The sequence below is a fragment of the Nicrophorus vespilloides genome, unplaced genomic scaffold, assembly GCF_001412225.1.
Source record: "Nicrophorus vespilloides isolate i.1.1-1 unplaced genomic scaffold, Nicve_v1.0, whole genome shotgun sequence".
NCBI classification, from domain to species: Eukaryota; Metazoa; Arthropoda; class Insecta; order Coleoptera; family Silphidae; genus Nicrophorus; species Nicrophorus vespilloides.
This window is the reverse complement of record NW_017097859.1, coordinates 48,672-69,850: the sequence shown is the minus strand read 5'-3', so window position 1 is coordinate 69,850 and position 21,179 is coordinate 48,672. Positions and strand designations below refer to the sequence as shown.

At 29.9% G+C, this 21,179-nt stretch overlaps 1 protein-coding gene across 2 annotated transcripts in view; it reads right to left on the bottom strand.

Moving 5' to 3' along the window:
- LOC108561189 overlaps positions 1 to 21,179 on the bottom strand; it is a 59,252-nt gene that overhangs the window by 23,652 nt on the left and 14,421 nt on the right. For both annotated transcript variants that reach the window (XM_017919023.1, XM_017919024.1), the window contains exons 16-19: positions 21,021 to 21,146; positions 20,793 to 20,915; positions 20,535 to 20,738; positions 20,388 to 20,478 (exon numbers count right to left, since the gene is read on the bottom strand). In XM_017919023.1, the coding sequence (XP_017774512.1) occupies positions 20,388 to 20,478; positions 20,535 to 20,738; positions 20,793 to 20,915; positions 21,021 to 21,146 (544 nt within the window). The remainder of the gene's footprint in view (positions 1 to 20,387; positions 20,479 to 20,534; positions 20,739 to 20,792; positions 20,916 to 21,020; positions 21,147 to 21,179) is intronic.

The following is a 21,179-nucleotide window of genomic DNA, read 5'->3' as shown; positions in this document are numbered from 1 at the left end:
TAAATTCGATTTTAATAGTCGTTTTTTATTACTTGAAATATAAAAAAATATTTTCAAATGAAAGCCAACAGTTTTCTTTGGTTTGAACTATACCAACTTTTAATATAAATTCAACAACTTGTTCAGCATTTTTATATTCTATTCATTAAATAAAATGTAGTATTTTTTCATATTATTGAAGATGTAAGAAAGAAAATATATTGTTCTCCTTATAGAATACAAATATAGTAAAACGAAGGCAATTTGTTACAGTAACTTGCGTTAAAAATATACACATTCGCATTGAATATTCTAATCGATGAACCATACTCACAAGTGTGAAGACAGTTAAATTACTGAAAACATATACGGATTAATTAAATATAATTGATCCACAAATATTTTATGTAGATTCTTTATTTTCATAATTATTACAAAGTTAGTTTTAAAGAATATGGATAGTCGATGGACAATGATAGTGTTAAGGATAGCAGCAGATTCACAGTCAAAGAAAATAGTGGAATCGCAGAGCATCAACATACTACTGAAGTTACCCTACAAAACTACAGCCAATCAACAAACTAAAAAAATCAAATTATACATAAAATTACAACATAAAAAAAATATAATTTATTGTTATAGAATTATTGACTCAATTAAATAACAGTTATTTTCATTTCTATCATAAATAAATTGATGTAAACAATCTGAATGTAGTCACAATAAATTCTTGGATGGAAAATCTATTGTTCTGTAATTATTGCAACAAAAAAGAAATATAATAAAAATCTAGTTGATAACTTATTGAACTTTGCAAAGTTAATAATAAGTTAATATATAAATCTCGTTTTAGATAAAAATATGTTTTCATTCTGTTTTATATTTATTCTAATAGATCAAAGAGACCCGAGTTAGCATCGAATGTGATTCGATCCTTTTGTACAAAAACACGAGATAGCACTTCATAAGTTTCCTTACAAATTATTTATATCTTGGATTTTCTGTCGCCATTTCTGTCGGTATTTTACCCTTTGAAGAAGAGCTTCAATTACAGATATTTATTTATATTTATAGATATAGTAAATATTTTTCAGTTATAACATGTATGCATCACCTAATCGTACCAAAACCGTGGTAAATAAAATGTCAAAATACATTTATATATGATTTCTAAATTGGTTACTAAATTTATTTTATGTAATTCAGGAAATGTTCTAACTATATCAATTGCATAATAATATACTGATCATGTACATTTCGTGTATACGGAAGGGATTTGAAGAAGTCATGTATTTTGGTGGTGTAATTCATCTTATATTTTCACCACTTTAGTGTCAATAAAATATTTTCTAATTTTCTTTATCTACCCCAACATGGTAATAAATTCAGTATATTAAACTCTGCTTTTTCATTTCAAATATATAATAATTCAAATTACCTTCAGAAATTTGAAGATCTGCACTTTCGGACATTATGAAAAATAAAATGGTTTTAGGTTTTTTTTTAAATTATTATGTACTTTGAATATATTTAAAAGCAAATTATTGTTTATGATATCTAACATCAAATTATAAACGTTACTACAGTCAACAACAACAAAAACAAAAAAATAAAAATGTGTACGCTTGTATGTAATCGAGTAAATCGCTGGAATACACACACACCTTCGTAATGTACGACGCCAAAACATTTTGGGATGCCAACGTAAGAATGCGGATGGGTTTAAAATAGTTCGGAAATTAATAATTCTAATGGAACGGATGGATCGATCATCGATTGAGCGATGCAAATAATGCCAACCTAATTCCATGATAGGCATGTTGCGTACCCGTAGACACATTACGTAAATTAATTTCTCAAACATTGAATATCATTTTCAGATTGACATTTCCATGGAGTTTGCAAACACGCGATCTGAAAATAACGCACATCCACGTGATTGCCAACTAATTATTTTTTCGAAATTTTACTAGATGCGCATCCAGCTGTGTCAGAGTTTATTTTCGTTATATTTACTTGCTGCTCATTTGTGGCGTTCAGCAAACTCGTTAATCTCAGGTCTAATTAGCTGCAACAGTTTGCACAGTTTTCAGTAAAATTATAACATTTTATTATTGCAATCGTATTTCATATTAATTTCTCTTAATTATGATTAATAATTAGTTGTAAAATTGTTGAGACAAAAAAAAATCGTTTACACTATTCCTTGGAAAATCTCATTTAAGTGGATATTTTTTCGGGTATGAAAACATTAGCATGGTGAATCATCACTATTATTAGAATTATCATTGAATAACTGCAAGTTTCTTATTTTAAATTAATCAATATTTCTAATATAAGTTTGCAGGGTACGCGACAACTCGGCAACTGACACTTTAAAATAAATGTTTAACATATTCGCTTATGTTTATAACAATAATTCTTTAGTCATATAATAGACCATAACATAAATTTGATATATAGAAAACATAAAATGAAAATAATTATAAAAATTCCATAATAAAACAAAAGTTATTATCAATTTTTTATAGAAAATTGGATTTTGTGTTTTTATATATATCGAATGGGCGACAAATAGCCGAATGGTTAAGTCGTCCTACCCACGAGCTAGTGGGCGCAGGTTCTAATCCTGGTCAAGCCATGCCCTTTGTGAACCGTCTCGGTGCTTGCAGCAATAGGGCCATCGTTTATCATAGATGGACAATGAAATGAATGAGGTTCAGCATATGGACCTTCAGCCAAGTCGATGGACAATGACAGTGTTAAGGATAGCAGCAGATTCACAGTCAAAGGAAATAGTGGAATCGCAGAACATCAATCTACTACTGAAGTTAACCTACAAAACGACAGCCAACCAACAAATCAAATCATAATAATGGTAACTATCCATTACTTACTTAATATCAACTGCGATCTTAAATTTACTCAATGTTCACATTGATGAACAGATTGTGAATATATGTTATGTTCTATTATTTGGCTAATAAATTATTGTTATTATCATAAGCGAATACACTTGGTTCTTTTTTTATGCAATAGATACGTTCCACAGGTAAACGCAACGTAAATTGTTATGAAAGTTAATCTTTCTTCACATTTTTTTCTTTAGAATTATCGTCGCTACATGAGAGTGTTAGTCAAAATAACCTAAAATAGTTATTTAAAAAAAATGCTTCTTGAAATAAAAACCGCATAACTTCAAAACCGCATAAAAAGAGGACCGAGTGTATGTTAAAATTTTATTTTAGTGTCAGTGGTCGAGTTTTATAATGTATTACTTTCAACAATTTTTTTGGAAGATTGGATTTAATACTCATGAAAGGTAGTGCAAAACCAATTATATATCGTTGTAAAGAAAGATGAAGCGCTTTGAAAAATCCTCCAGTCAAGTCAATTATAAAGAGATACTAAAAGGAGAAGAAGCTGTAGAAATATTCTTTTTCTTAGACGATCAAAGAAAATAACATAATGAAGAATATAATTGTAAATAAAATGTATGTTTCAGAAAATTTACAATATTTAAACGATTATAGTAGGAATGGCCATTAATTTTAATATGGAGATTTGCAAAATAAAGTACTTAATATATAACATAGAGTAAGAAGTAATGAATGAAAATCTTTTATCTCCATACAAACGTACCACGACAGGCTTATGTTTTATATTAAAAAGTATATGAATTGCAGTTTCAGCTCTTATTACTTTTGAAATCCTAATATTAAATATTTTTTCCGGTATATTGCTTCCATTAGAGAGAGTCCAATGGAAGCAATATACTGGAAAAGATATTCTAAAAACCGTTTTCCTTTAATAACTAAAAAAAAATGTATATATTTTTTAAAATATATAAAATGCTCATAAAAGCTTTTTAACTGAAACCAAATACATTTTAACATTTTTAACCTCTTAATTAAATTTACTGTGCATTAATGAAGCTTACATCATCTCAACTTCTCCAAAACGATAAACTTTATGTTCTGTTTGCTTTACATACTGTTTGAATACATGATAAGTACACATATCTCAGACACTTATTGTTCGGAAACTTCAGTTGTTCACTTGCAGTTGTTCACAAGTAAAACACAATGGTCTGTAGTAACTTTAAGCGAAACATTTTTGTTGATCGAAAGATCAATGTCAAGAACTGTTTCTTATAAAACGTTTCAAAATGATTCAAACATAAGATTATTTATTTCTTATAGTATTATATTCAATTTATTGACGTATACACGCTTTGCAATATATTAAAAAAAAATAACGAAGTTGTTCGAGAAATTGAATTTTTGTATATGTTATTGACGTAATGTACGGAAATGTAATAGCATTTCATAGAGGCGAGAAAAGTGTTTCTGAAAGAAGCAATAGTGAAGTTGTTGCCTTTAACACTGCAGATTTACTTCGATTTCATTAAAAAGGATGTAGCTTTTCATGCGACTGACGTATAGATCGGTCGGAATGCCAGACTGAGCAAAAAATAAAAGAGATAAATAAAAAACGGATAGTGGGATTGAGTTATAGCAAGTCGTTGTCGTTCCTGAAACGCATTTCCAATCTCACTGCTATATCACTCACTCAACGTTTCAACTGGACAAAGAAAATGAACTTATATAATACTATGAGTATTTCGCTTTAAATGGCATTTATTCTTTGTTTAGATTTATATCATTCCGTTTGTCCTTCTTTATAAAAGATTAAGACATTTGAGAATTTGCAACTTTATTTACAACTCTTACCATGATATTTAGTTAAATAGATTTAAAATATTGTGGCTAAATAGAATTTTAATACTTCCAAAAAATAATGTTATGAAATTTCAAAGAAACTGCGCTAAATTTATACTGTTCTTACGTGGGACGTGTCTCCCCTTGACTACAGGAAGAGGGCAACGACCCCAGGCGTTTAGAATTTACTTCATTTCAACAAGGTCGGATTTGGGGGAAGGTTCTTACTTAACAAACACGATAATATAAAGAAACGTGCATAAAATAAAAAGACATTCATCTCGTCTACACAAAAAATTAAATGTGCTTCATTAATTGAATCATTTGATGATAATAAACCTAACCCTCAGGCAGCACGGTATTTTACAGCTTACATTCTCTTTCTCATTTTGTTTAATTTTGTGATAAATGAAAAATACTATCAAACGATAATTAAATTTAATATTGTGTTCATTTTAATTAATGAATCTGTCCTTTTTTTTAATAGCAGGTTGGAAGAAATATGGCAAATATGGCGTAACAATGAGTTTGTAATTCGTTTGTGTTTTATTGTGGTGTTAAAGGAATTCAAAGAATGAGTAATTTAGGGTGCAGAATTAATTGTGAAAGATGCGTGTTGTTCAGCGCTCTCGCTATTCAAATGAGAACAGGCAATTTGGGTCTGCTCACGTCCAGATTGTTTTACGTACTGCGGCGATATGTCTAGTGGAAACTGTTGGCGAAGTGGTTTAGGGAGAAAAACAAAACAAAAATAAAATAAATGTATGTGGAGGAAACCGAGGAGGGAAAAGAGAATATAAACATAATATTGGTTTTCTACTGGTGAAGATTTTTAGGTCAGCTGAAGTTGTATATAAATGGATTTGGGACGGAAAATGGAGTAGCAGGACTGGTTGGCAAAGGGAGGGACGGAAAATGTATATGTTAGGGGGAGGAAGAGTCCGCGCAAGAGGAGATGCAAATACAGAGGACACTGCAAAACCTAACGAAAGGGAGGGAAATATTGCGATGAAAAAGTATATATATATATATATACATACATAAATGTTAGTGGAAAAATTATGTATATAAAAAAAAAGAACTGCGAGCAATAGAAAACCTGGCACAGCATGCTAAACAGGTACATAAAACCTATTATTATGCAACGTACTTCACAGTTCATCAATTTTTAAAGGCTCACACTCTACCAGCTCCCCAAACAAAATCATGATTCCGGATCAAAAAGGTTTTCTCCGCCTTTCAGTGTTGTTACTCGCCACTTTGTTACTATGTTTTTTTTTTATTATTATTCTCTAATCAATTAATCTTCGCTGACCATACCAGACTGCTCAATCAAATGCTTTTGTTAGTATCAGCATTGTCGCAAATTTGTCACTACAATGGATTTAATGGGTCAAAAGATGCATAAGAAAGCTGGAAAAAGCATTATTTTAACATTTTAGTGATTTTCGCGGAAACATTAACAGATTGATGGATATGAAAGCTAGATGTTTGGGAAATATAGGTAGTATTTATCCATTTAGTTGTAAGTCGCGTCGAAAAAAATGAAAACGTTTAAAAAAAGCAGCATTTTCACATTTTTATGGATACTATAATAGATTTAATGGATCCAAAAGATGCATATGAAACTTGGATGGTTGTGGAATGTAGCGAATAATCACACATCGCTGTTTTTCATTTATTTGGCTCAAATTCGCGTTCAAATTCGAAAAAATGAAAAATTAAATTTCGAAAGTCTTTTCAAATTTTTGTGATGCTGTTGCGTTAATGATACGCTATTATCTAATATAAAAACATAATAGTTTTGTTTATAAAATTAAAAAAAAAAAAACATCATAACATAATAATTAAATAAATTTTATAATATCTTATTCTTTCGTTTTTTGTTCATATTAAAAGTATATTACATACACTCTGTCATAACAATAATTACGTTTAACATAAAAAAAAGGGGCAAGGTTGTTTTCATTTCAATTCTTCACTGGTTCCCTTTGATTTGAATCCCAATGGCTGAGAGGCTATAAAAAAATGCTAATACCGCTCGTCTCGAGTGATGCATAGTTTCCTAGATAGGAAAAGCAAACGGGAAGTGAAAAGGAAACGGAAGAAAATTTAGTGTAATGTTTGGGAGAACTTTGGAATTGGCATTTCCCTTGTTATTTTATTTCATTAAAAATAATTACAAATTCGACGTTTAAACCGTTTCGTTATAAGAAAATAAACATAAACGAAGTTGTTGTTTATTAATTATAATAATAAATAAATAAAAAGTACGTATAGTTTTATTTATAACTATAACTTGTTTATTCCATTTATATATTTTTTTTTTAATGAAACTTGTAAATGGTAATTTGTAAAATAAAAGCACGTATATTTGCGTGGTTTTTAAATTAACTTTTAACGTTTATTTTTTTTATGCAATTTTTACGTGCGTAGCGAAACTCATTGTAAAAAATAATTAGCGTAAAGTGGATTCTTGCATTCTTTGCAAGCGCACTTTTTTCTTCCCCTCTAGAATGAAAGAAACATAGGATAATTAACAAAATGACGTAATATCAGAGAAAATTGGATGGATGTAAACCATATTATCCAATAACCGAATCAAAAAGCTATTAAACCCATTTTAACAGTCGCTTCCTTCCACAATATTCATTTCGTTTTGTCTTTGTTTTGTTTGCATTCTCGCTGAAACCCATCCAGCTCATTCGAAATATGATACAATAAACTGCGGTGTTAATGCAGCAGCGTCGGACAAAGACGCGTTAATTAAGGGGTGCGGGTTCTCCGTATGAATGTTGCGAGGAGGGCGTTGAATAATGCAGACAAGCATCCCGAAACGGTATCGATTCCAAACAGGAGAAATTTGAAGCCGGGGCCCATTAATATCACGTAACCGGATAAAAGCGACAGCGAACAATCTAATAGAGGCTATGGGAGGTCCCCGCAAAAATTACCACCAAACACGAACAAACAAAAAAATAAAATAAAAATTATTAGTTTTTTTTTTCACAAATAAAACTAATAATTGCGAAATCTTTTAGACGCGTTTCTTTGTTTATACAAACGTTAAATTTGTACTTGTCAATAGGGAAGTTTGTTTAAAAACAAAATTGAATTTTAACACTAAAAATTACGTTGATATACAGTGTGATTACAGTGTGATTACATGTTTCATTATACGAATAAAATTACGGAAATTTTGGAACGGATTATTTATAAAAAATATTAAAAAAAATAATAATAAAAAAATCTTATACTATTAAAACACAAAACCAATTAAGTTAAGATATTAGCATAGTGTACACCAACGTTCTTCAACCTATGTTCTGAAATTTTCTACCAATCTGTGTCAACATGAATTAGATTAACTTTTTTTTTAATAATAACATTAAATTATTTATTTTTGTATCTATATTAGTTTTTATTAACAGTTTACCGGTCCACGAAATATTTCTCATATTTTAACCAGTTTATAGATGTAAAAAGGTTAAAGAACGCTACACGTTCTTCAAGGTGGCCCAATTGAACTGCAACCAATTTAAAACTGTTATAACTTTCAAACTGCTGGCAATGCTGTGTCCATATTTCGCCTAATGATATCTGATTTTATTTTTTACAAACCTGCGAAAGCATTTGCATCTCAGTTTTTTGGAAAAAAAAGTTATCAGTGATGGAATTAAAACGTAATAGTGTGATAGCCCAATATTTCAGCGGAAAACCAAAAATGGCTATTGTTAGAACCCTTGAACACCTTAATGTGAATATATCTTTTGTGTCTCGAACAGTAACACGTTATAACGAAGCTAGTAGTATTACAAAATGCTATGTTGGTGATCGTACAATAACTACATCTGTGGTAGAAGTTAAGGAAACTTAAGGCTCGAATTGAATGAAATCCGCGACGCAGTGGAAGACAAATGGATACTCAACTGAACATATCGTAAATAAACATGCAACAAATACTCAAAATCGAACTCAAAGTGAAGCTTTACAAGTTCCAAAAAGGGCAAGATCTCACGGATGTTAAAAAAAAGCTAGGTTCGATAGAGCGAAGGAGCTTGCAGGAACGCAGCCAATTGCAAAATATCGTCTTGTCTGACGAGATAAATTTCCCAATTGAGAATTTCTTAAACAAAAAAAAAAAGATCGAATATACTTAGAAGAGAAATCAAACAAAAATTTAGACATTCGAATGGCCACAAGAAGTCAAGTACCACCGTGGCGTCAATGTTAATGCGAATGTCTATTACGAAAAAGTTTTGGAAGGTGCTCTGAAGCCGTGGACAATCAAATATTTCAGTCAGAAAGAGTGGACGTTTCAAGAATATTCTGTACCATCACCGCTCGACTTCTCGGTATGGGTTGTTTTACAGACCAATGTCAGTACTAAATATACCAAAGTGTTAATGTGTTCAATAAGGCCCTTTTTCGTGAATGGAGGAAGATTCTGCAGATTCACATTCGTGCAGCATGTGATTCGCTTGTCGATCAACTCAGAGCTATAGTACGCGCTCAAGACGGCCATATCGAAAACTTGAAATAAATTTAAAAAATGTAATTGTTGTCCACCATTTTTAGCTTTTGGTTCAGTAAAATTCAATTTCAAATAAAAAATACAGCGTTCTGAAAAGTTGCAGTTCAATTCGGCCACACTGTACAACAGTAAGAATTAAATGGCGATACAAAATATTTATAGTATTATTTGTGTGTCCTAAGGACCAGCTAAAGGTTTTTGAAAAGTAATATTAAGAAAAGTCGCGCGCATACTGCGCCTGTGCAGAAATCCTCAACTGATCTACAAGTCTAATCTAAATAACTAATAATATTTATAGTTGATTCGATCTAAAATAATAGAATTGTAAAGGAAACTCACTGATTTTCGTGCTCATTCTCGATTGGTTTAGATTTGGCAGAAAGAACGATTTTGAAGATTTATCCGTTAACAAAAAAAAAAATTAGTGATTGTTTAGTGATATGATTTGCAGTTGCTACTTCTGATTTTTATCGTGACACATAGAGACACCTAAAAAAACGTCTTCATATCGAAATCATCCAAATTTGTATCTCTATTTCTTTTTCGTGACCCAATAAAAATTGTTTAAACGTTCAAAGCAGATCTGATTCGTTTCGACGCAGACATAGCGCGTTTTTAAACCATACAAGGCATATTTTTTGATAAACTCTTCATTTTAATTTCATTCTTGTGAAGTATGTAAAAGTTTTAACACTTTTCTTTTGATTATATGAGTATTGGAAAGTTACGATTATTATGAATATGTGTTTATATAAATAATTGCTGGTTGACAATCAAGAATAGGTGTAAAAAGGTTGAAGAACGCTAATCTACACAACCCAAAAACTTTAATATAGAATAAATTGAAACATTGTTTATAAAAGTGAATATCATAATAAAGGGTGTTCCAAAATTAACGCAAGATTTGAATTTGCCGCCATTTGTGTAGCAATCCAAAAAAAATCACAATCTGAAGACTAAAAACTTAAATTCTATTTAATTCAAATCTTGCGTTAATTTTTTGACACTCTTTATAATTTGTATTTCATCTCACAAACGATTTTTTGTTTCACTGTCAACAATTTTCAATAATAACGATCTTATACGTAGTAAAGTGCAATGTAAAAGAAATTTGAAATTCGGTAAATTTTTATTGATCCAGTATGTATTGGCTTCTCATACAATACAGTTATGCAAAGTGCATTTCAGTTCAGCAGCTTTTAAGTTTTAGGCATCACTTATAAAGAAATTTTGACTGGTTGGATGAAGAATGTAGTGTCAACGCATACATTTTGTATGCGTTGTAACATCATAAACTACTTCCAAATAATGATGTAATGCATTTCTTATACAGAGCACTTAATTTTAAAACAAAAAATAGATATTATTTTGATGAATTTTAAATTTTGCAACAATGTTTTATTTTTAGAAAAAATTAAGTGCTTTCCAGAGAGTCCTGCATTTCATTCGGTAAAATCTGCGAAAGTTTCAAGAACGTATACGAAACTTTATGAAAATTAAATGAAATTCGAGTGCGATTAAAAATAAATATGTTCGAGAAAAGTTTTTGATTCATGTTCAAAAAGCACTCTTATTTGTGCTCAGGAGTCAATGAAAATTGACTTCCGTCACGTTCCCCTAAACTTAATTACTTTTGTTTCAACGCTACATTGATTTTCAATTAGTCGAGCCTTATTGCGTAACGATGCAACTGCGCCACTTAATTACCGGTATCAGAAGCGATCTAATACGATAATTACTAGATACAAACTCAACGTTAAACATCTTCGTTGTTTTTTCCGCGTAAGTGAAATAAATTGATCGGTTCTTTGGAAAGGTGTTGCAGTAGTAGGTGGAATGGTAAATAATGGACGTAATTGAATTGCTGAACCCGGATGGAATCCAGCCATCCGGGTTCAGCAATTTTAGCATGTGCAAACTCAAGGGTCCAATGAAGCGTCGACCAAGGCAGCAAACAAAATACTCAACTTTTCCAATTAGAACTATCTTCCACAAACAAAAAAAAAATACATATAGCAATTGAGGCATTCATTTCAATATTATATATATTAAAACAGTTCTGGAACAAAAAACTTCAAGTAAAATATATGTAATAACATTACTTTCGAAATCAGCCGACGAGTTAACTATGACATACTTGTCAAAGATCTGAATGTAATGCTTCGAAACATTACGTCATCGGTTAAGTCTATATTTACACTGAATCCACAAGTATTGGTTTTATTAATGCATCATGGTAAATATTATCTGTTTAAATCTGCAGTTTATCAAAGCTAATTGTGTTTGTTAATAATTATTTTCCAACTCATACATTTCTTACTAACATCTAAAACATACAATTAAAATGCTATTCCCGGTAGATAGGTTCCTGAGAAAGCGTGTAAATCGAAATTGTAACTTTTTGAATGTAAAACCGTGTAAATCGAAAAACGCAAATTTTCAATATTTAATTTTTAATTATTGTTTATTAAAATGTGTAAGAGCGAAAACGTGTAAAGAAACAATACTTTTTAGGAGAATATCGGTGACAAAGTGTATAATTAGGTAGAATACCGAAAGTTATTAGATATTATTTATAACAAATAAAATATTAATAAATTGTTAACTCTTTCCAGCCGAAATTCTTAAAAAAAATTGTTTTATTCAAATCTTTGTAAAAGCACTTCTTTAAAGCACTGTTAAAAATTCATGTAGCTTTAATTCGCATTAATTGCTTCCAATAGATTACTTCACTGAATGACAAAATTTAATTTAAAAATTAATGATTCCATTTGGAATCACTGGGCTGGAAAGGGTTAACAATTTAAAAAATATATTTTTATAAAACAAATTTAAAATTGTAAAGTAATAAAGTGAATGGTAATATTATTTTTTTATTTTAGTTCTCTGAAAATAAAAATATTATAGCAAATTCGTTGTGAAAACCCAAACATTTCAACCTGTAATTATGGTTCTATAAATAGGTTACAGCATGTTTGTATGTGAGCCAAATATGCGGCAATTGAAAACTTTTGAAGCATATTTATCATGTGATTTCATATACAATTATCAGTATAAAAATATAATATTTTAAAACGTGTAAATTATTAAAGTTATTTTTTGAAAAACTATATATTAAAAAAATCTAGGATTAAAAATATAAATAAATTTAGAGATTTTATGAATAATCTTCTCTTATATCAGCGGTATTGAATTTCAACGATTGAAATTGGAAGAATACCCTTAGGACATATATTATTCCATAAGTTTGATGGATTTTTAACATTAAACTTGTAGACATTCGTCAGACTCAAATCTGTGGGATTTAATAAACAAATCTAAGAAATGATAATCAATCAAATATTCCAAAGAAGAGTTATTATAAGTAGTTCTATTAGAAAAATTGGTAAAAAGGTTCATATTGTTAAGTAGTAGGAGATTTTGAATGAACGAAAATTATATTTAAAAAAGTATTAGACATATTTCTATTCAAATGTTGACTACTTTAAAAGAGATGTGCGAGAATTCAAACTATTCTAAAAATACACTTGTACACGTGAGAATAGCTCAATTTTAATAATTGTAATGTTTGCGTATCACATGGAATAGCGAATAGAAGGTTCTGATTAAATAATTCGTCGAGTTTAAGCGTGCCGCAATTTATCAATCATAAAGTAGGTATTATCCAATCGCCACGAAATTCTTTGATCATTGCCGCGCGGAATTACAGCAAATGCACATGCGAAAAGATCGCGATCCTCGCTCGCATCACAACAGATTGCGAGATATTTTGCGAAATCGATAAGGTGCGTCTTTAATCCAGTGGTAAAAACGCAACGCACACGCGATTTACGAATCCAAACCGTGGAAGAGGAGATTAACCATAGACAAGAAAATATAAAGTAGCAAAAAAAAAACATTGTATACAACATCAATAATAAATTAATTGAAACATTCTTTATCTTAAGAAATTTAATAATAATAATATTTGTTTGTTTCCTTGTGCTTACCGCAATTTTGAACTAACAAAATTAAACCGATCCGATGTGTGTTTTTTTAATGATTTTTTTTCTCTTCTTATTGTTTGAACTTTACGTTTTTTTTTTCTCCTTCTTCGAGATGAAACAACAACTTTCGGTTTCCGTTCCGGCTACGTTTTAACGTATCACTGATTTTCCGCGTTGCAGAGGAGACGTCCTGCAGGAGGATCGGGTGGCGCCCTCGACGGGAGGCTGAAAACTGAAACGGGGCCTGAACAACAGCCGGACGAACACGACGCCAAGAGAGTTCCGACGGCGCGACCGCCAACGCCGCGACGCCCAATACGCACACAATAACACACACACAGACGCACATGAACACGCACGCACGCATTCACACACACACACACGCACGCAGAAAACACACAATCTCGTTTTCAGGAACGAACAACGAAAATACAAATGAAAAATGGAAGAAAAACGGCTGCTGCTGTACGTGTACATTGACATTAATCAAACTATTGTTGGGTGAAACTTTCGGCTCCAGGGCGAAAATGAAACAGACGTGCATACAAATTTGATTAGTTTTATTTGTTTCGTTCTTCTTTTCTAGCAAATTGAATCCAACGGGAGAGACAGAATTGCAATTAGAAATTGTATCCACCAATTATAGTAATAATTGAATTTTGAACAATTAACAATATACTATATTTTTTATAGGTTTTAAGAATAGTAATACCATAAGTATATATATAAATATTACTATAACCTAAAAACGCTTTGTTTAACTTGCTTAAGATTTCGAACATTAATTACATAATAGTTTCTAATTAAAAAATTAGAGATTCGCAAGCTTCTAGAATTAAAAAAATAATTACACATGAAATATTCTTGTAATTAAATTGATTAATAAATAACAAACTACGATTTACTTAATTAATAAATATATAAAAAAAATACTTATCACAAGTATTTATTCTTTGACATACGAATAAAATATAAGTTATGTAATGACATAAAATGTACGTTGATTTTGTACAGTTACTTTAGCATTTAATTGTTTCAGTAGTAAATAATACAAGAAATACTAAAGACTACTTTCTTTGTTGCATTTGTTTAAAAAAATCATTATTCAGTACTTGTAGTAGGACTTAAAGAAATGTTTAATTTGACTCTATTTTTTTACAAAACCAAAGCGTTGCGTTGCATTCATTTTATTTATATTATTATTATTATTATCATCAAAATCAATTCTTCTATACTTTCTGACGAATTTGTTCCATCACTTGTGGATAAGGATTTTACTTATTTACGAACAACTGACTACACTTTCGTTAAGAAATAGTAAGCTCTTAAGTATTATGTGTTTCTTTACAATTTTACAGATTTAAAACTTTAATAGTTATTATTTTTACCGCGTAATTAATTGAAAATTCTAAAATAAATTTGATACACGTATAAAAAAGAAAACAACAAAACATGATTGTTACCTGCACATTATAATAAGTAATTGGATGTTAAAATTATTAGAACTAAGTGACTATGGTGAATGCGAGTGAACAATGTAAATCTACGTACAAACGAAGCAGTGTTCCGCCCCGAGGCATTACATTCAATCCTCCAGAGTATTTATTTGGGACCCCCACGCACAGCACATGCATCTGAGGAAGAATCGATATAGTTCATTTATCTTACGGATAGTAAACAGAGTCCCTTCGTTCGTGCTTTTAATATTTTATAAAAATTGCCAATTAAAAAAAGCTACTCATATGGGAAGCACACGTAACAATATGAAACAGATTCATATTTGTTTTTATTAATACATAAGACATTAGCCGTGCGTAAAAGAATAAGAAAAATGCATGTCAAATTACATGCAAAAGTTTACGTTCTAAAATCAATGGTTTTTTTTTATAGAGATCTGAAGAGTTTTCAAATAATTTAATAAATAGCATTGATACTCGGAATCGATTAAAGAAACAAAGGAGTCTTTAAAATGCCAGTTACCGTGAAAGTTTGTTCATTAAGAGAACTTTTCGAAATCAATAGCTATTGTATTCTCAATTAAATTCTATAAAACTTATGAATAATAGGTATCAGAATAATACTGTGAACTGTTCATCAGAATAGACGATTGTTGGAACGATTACATTTTTCTGCATTGACGTGCAAATGGAGTTATCTACTTAAACGAAGTGACACGAATTCCGTCCAGATGAAGTAAATCAAATTCCAATCATACAGCAATGGTGCAAATCTAATAAAGAAAGTGTCACGGGAATTTGCAGCAATCGTGTTACACATTTATTGCGCTCGGTACAGAAACGCAATATCGCTGAATTTTACTCATACTAATGTGATTAGCATATATACACGATTTTGTATAGTTTATAAATTAGAAAAAAAAACTTTAAATTATGTAATTAAAATAAATCTTTGATATTAATCGTTGTGATGTAACACAATACAATTTCAATGTGAAATAATTTGACATATTTAGTCCGGTTATTGGCATTACAGCCAATAACCCGGACTAAGGAAATAAAATTACTATATATTTATGTATTATTATGTAAGACCAGTCAAGACAAGTCACGAAAATTTAAAAATATAATAAATTTAATTATTTTCCTATAATAGTCTAAATCTTAATTACTAAGTGTGCTGCGAAAGTTTAACTTTAGCTTTAAGTATGCTTTTGACAAAGGAGGTTGAAAAATTCAGTGTTGAGACAATATTTTCAATAAAATATGAATACTTAAATGAAAGTAGTCAATATTAGATTAATTAGGTTAGTCTCAAACAACAAAAATATACCGACAAAATGTTTTTTTTTTGTTCAACACTAAAGCTCATAAAAAACATAAAAATATCCTAAAGTGTATACGGGCTTTGTGAATCAATCGTTCGGAAATAAATTGATTAAATCGTTGATGCGTCGTTGCGTAATCACTTGACTTGACGTCGGTCGCTTTTGATAGTGATAATCTTTCACAGTAAATTGAAAAGCCAACTCGCATGCATCAATTACGATCATCAAGATGAGATATATCATACCAGTAGCAATAGTAAATAACTAAGCTTTCAATTGAATTTTCTGTATATGTAGAAGATGCTTATAAATAGAGGTCTGGTCTGAAAGCGATACACTTTTTGCGGTGCGTGAAGAGAAAGTTACTTTCTTGGGGAGTTTATCATTGCAAGCTCACCATAAATTATAAATTACGGTCGTTTTCCATGGATTAATGGAATGCCGAGGGTCGGAAGATTTTTCGACCTTCTCCTTCCAACAGATACCCGAAACGCCCTGATAATTTATAACGATACCGTTCTTTGCAGAAACTCTTCCATCATTATCTTATGAAATACGATTTACATGCATTTCACAATTCAATAGCTTTTACTGTATTTCAAATATGAAAAATAAGGTAATTAACAACTTTTATTGTTTTATTTTATTGCTAGATTATACAGCTTTTGGTACAGTTTAAATATAAGTATTACCTATTGGTCAAAATGACCTATAAATATAATAAATTATTTACAACACATTCGACCATGTACTACTTCTTTCATTAAAGTATTAGTCTCACTATAGAAATGTATGATCTCAGGTTTTTTTTATATTTTAATTCACAGTATTAATGTGATGCTTACCGATTGCCGATTTTCACAGTTTTGGTATATTTCACTTTGAAATCAAAATATTGATAATATTTCAAGAACGCATTTGGGTAAAAATATAACATTATTAATTTCCTCCAACTATATAATACTAAACTAAAGTTTACTTTAGGTTACAGCAGCGTTTTCCAAACTGTGACTAGTCTAAGGAGAGGCGCGAATATTAGTAGCTGTGAGCAATTTTCCAAATGTCTGCTAAAGTTTAGATACATTCCTGTGCTCTTATCCATATTGCTGTAATACGCGTTCAAAGTTGAAAAAATGAAATTAGAACGTTCGAAAAAGCAGTGTTTTCACATTTCATTGATTGACTCGAAAACTATAATAGATAGAATGAATATGCATATGAAAGCTGAATGTTTGGGGAATCCAGCAAGTATAGATACATTATTGTGCTCTTATCCATATTGCGTAATACGCGTTCCTTTTATGAAATGAAGGGGGGTGGGGAGGCGCCAAATGATTACATACTTTTGAGGGAGGCGTAGCATAAACAGCATAAAACTGTACGACACCAATGCAATTATAGACTATATAAAGTGCGTCTGCTCCTTTGATGTCGTTAGAAAATGTATTAATGTTGATTCCTTTAGTATTGGAATCAACACACATTCATTTTATGTCTAATATAATTTCGTACTTTGATGCCGTCTTTCATTTCACATTTCCAATTTATCAATATTTGGATTACTTATATGATCAATATGTATACATACAATTCAATTCCAGTTATTAATTTAATCTTAAGTGACCCGGCGCATCCACTGTGTTTTTAATTACAAATTATGAATAAACTTTAAGTAAAATTAACATAGCCAACATTATATAATAAAGAAAATATTACGTAATACATCGCATAGTCCGGATTCGCTCTAGTACGGTTTGAGAATATCAAAACAAACTAAATACAAAATAAGAATTAATTCTAAAGTATTATTAAGTCTATTTTTTGTACGTTTTCTAACAGTGCGGATATTATATCTAATTTATAAGTTAATTATAAACAAAATAGTTTGTGTCACGCTCAATTTTTAGTAAATGTAACTATTGTAATACAACTATTATAATAATTTAGGTCATGAAGTACATCCGCTATAGTTGACCCAATGCACTACTAAATCGCAAATTGCAATCTATTACTTTGCAACACCGAGTATAGAATGGACAGACAACAATACGTAATTAAAGCCAAACATGACACGACCCAATTTAATCTTAACAGAATAATATTGCATTGTTTTTAATTACAGTCTAAAGAGTAATAAATAAATTAAATTTAGATTAGTACCAATCTTAGCATAGCAAATGCATAAAAATAATTTATTTCATTGTTACTCTATGTTATTATATTTACAAATTTTAAATAAGCAAATACTAAGTCGTTTTTAATTTCTATGTAATAATAAATAATTATTACGTGTAATTAAAAGAAACATTAAAAAAAGTATACATAAAAGTATATATATATAAGTTATATTTTGTAATTTCAAAATTTGAATAATAAATCTTAGATTTAGTTGAATTTTTATATAATATTGTAGAAACAGTGAACAAAATCAATAAATTAACGTAAATCGGTTATATTACTTACAAAATTGGGGCAGATATCTAACTTTTTTTCATGAAGTGATAAAATGATAACAAACGTGTATCCTTTGATCATTTGAAACGTAAGTGCTAAGAAGTGTTTAATTGACAATGGAGCGCACAAGACTGACCTTAGGAACAACAACTGCAAGTAACTTGGACCAACGTTTCAAGGCCATCACAGCGATACAATTTGCGCATCGAATAGCGCGATCTTGTCGACATTGTTCATTTTCATTCGCTCAATCAATGAACAATCGATGCTTATACAACTTTATATATATATATAGAAATGTAAATTGGAATTGAACACAATTGCTTTTAGTTTTATTTACGAGACGTGTGCACATGTGGTTCATACGAAATTGTAATGTTGATCGAGTATTAGAAAAATTGCACTTATTGAAACAACATTTATCATTTGTATTAAAAAAACTTCTAGAAATTAATTGAAAAACAAATAAATGAAAAAATTTGTTAAGTGATTGAATATTTAATTACTTAAATTTAAATAATTAATCAATAGAACAAACGAAAGTATTAATTAATATTTCAATATTAAAAATACTTCGAAATAAACTTCATAATTTAAAGTTTAAACTGCGAAATAAACTTTAAATTAAAAAAAATATAATATATCCCAAAGATTTAGTCAAAACTTCTAAGAAATTTCTATAGTAAATCGTATTCAAAATACTTAAATGTAATATAAATTGAGAAACAAATATTTCAAAATATTTTTTTGAACAATATTTTTTTTGTATATAAAACATGTTAGAGCCCTTTTAGAGATAAAAAGTTTCTGCGACTCCCTTTTCGACATACAAAGTTTCTGCGACCCCCCGAAGAATGAGTATATGTAGATAAACAACAAGGATTGCTCTGTCATTATTTTTTTGCGAAGCTGTAGCATTCTAGAACATGTGAATTTTGTCCATGTCATTCCTTTTCTATAAAAAAAATCTGGTTGACTTGCTTCTATAATTAGTTGTGCTATAGTTATGAATTTCATTATATGGAACAATTCACTTGTAATTGTATAAATGAAACAACAAACAATCATTAAATAAGAAAGTATAGAATTTAACAACAAATGATATAAGTTGTCGAATATCATTTATATATTTTCGCGGAGAAATATAATAATAAAAATCATCCAAAAAAGCTATCTGCATTGATTTAATCATCATATAAATCAGACTTGGTTATCAGAGCAGATAACAGCATTTTCAAGAAAATCAATATTCACGCTCATGCGTTTTCTAATGTAGCGAATACACTTTATTCTTTGCAGTTTATAACATGCAATGATTTAAGTATATTATAAATATAGTTTAGGAATGTCATTAATTAATTTAATAAAACAGATGAAAACTTGTCAGTAAACAAAAAAAAAATTGTTCTAAAATTTATTTCATGTAGAATTTTACTTGGTTATTAAACACTATATATATTTATTATTAAGCAATACAAATATTTTAATGAAAAACAAGTAAGCATATTTGGAACAGTACGATTTAAAAAGTATTCGCGAAGACATAAAAATCGCTGACTCTATTATTGAATTAGTGTTTGTGGATTAATTTGCCGATACGCAAATTGTGGTTGGCGGTATTCCATCGAGTATTCAATAAAATAAATAAATAAACACATACAGAATGAAGAGTTGCGAAATCGAACGGAAATCCAATTAAAATGTTCTATGGTGCATTAATTTTGCAATAGAGTTTAGATTAAATCGAACTGCATCATGTAAATCAACTCGTTGATGGAATTACATTAATTGTGTCCTTAAACCAGAGAGAATTACAACCGCTGATGTTCTTCAGAGAACCTTTCAATTTGATATTTTATTAAATGATTTTTAATAAAGATTTAATTACTAAATTAATCAGCTAAGAAAATATTTTAAAAAGAACTTACTAAATGTGTATCCAAAAGCGTCTTCATCTTCTTCGTCGGCGTCGATTTCTTCTTTAGTTCTTTTGACATTAGCAGCTGATGCTCGATCGATCTGTAAACAGAAGCAGTTGCATAAATGTGAATGGAAGATGTTACAAGATTGTGTACCTCTTCTCCTTGCTTGGAAACCGTCCTTCCTTCCAATTCTCGTGTATCCTCTTCATCGTCATCACTTTCATCGCTGGATTCGTATGATTTTGATCTTTCAACCTGTTTCTTTTCGGGTGAATCAGCAACGATTGTTTCTTCATTTTTAACGTCAACAGCATCGTTAAAATCAACCGATTTTTGCTTGATCAGCGTCGAATTTTCCTGCAAACCAATCTGTAAAAGACCAATTCAACAGTGTAGCAATAAAATATTCACCTTTACAATTGGAACCGAGGTGTCGATGTTGTTGATCTGCGGTTTCTTCAGTGAAGATTGATGTGATGAGGATTGTAACGAATTTTCCACTGGTTTCTGCGACTGAATGTTATTCGATTCTACCTGATTTTTGTTCACATTTAATAAATGCACACAAATCGATGAAAGATAAAAATATATTTTAATTGTAAATATTATTATTGCGTTCATATAAAAACTGAAAAGTACCTGACCGATGAGAGATTGCACTAGAAATGTTACTGGATTATTCGCATATTTTATAGCCTCCACCGCTTTTTCGTGATTAATATTTCTTAAGTTTTCACCGCAAACTTCCAAAATACGATCACCAGTCTATGAAATATATTAAAAGTAGTAGCATAAATT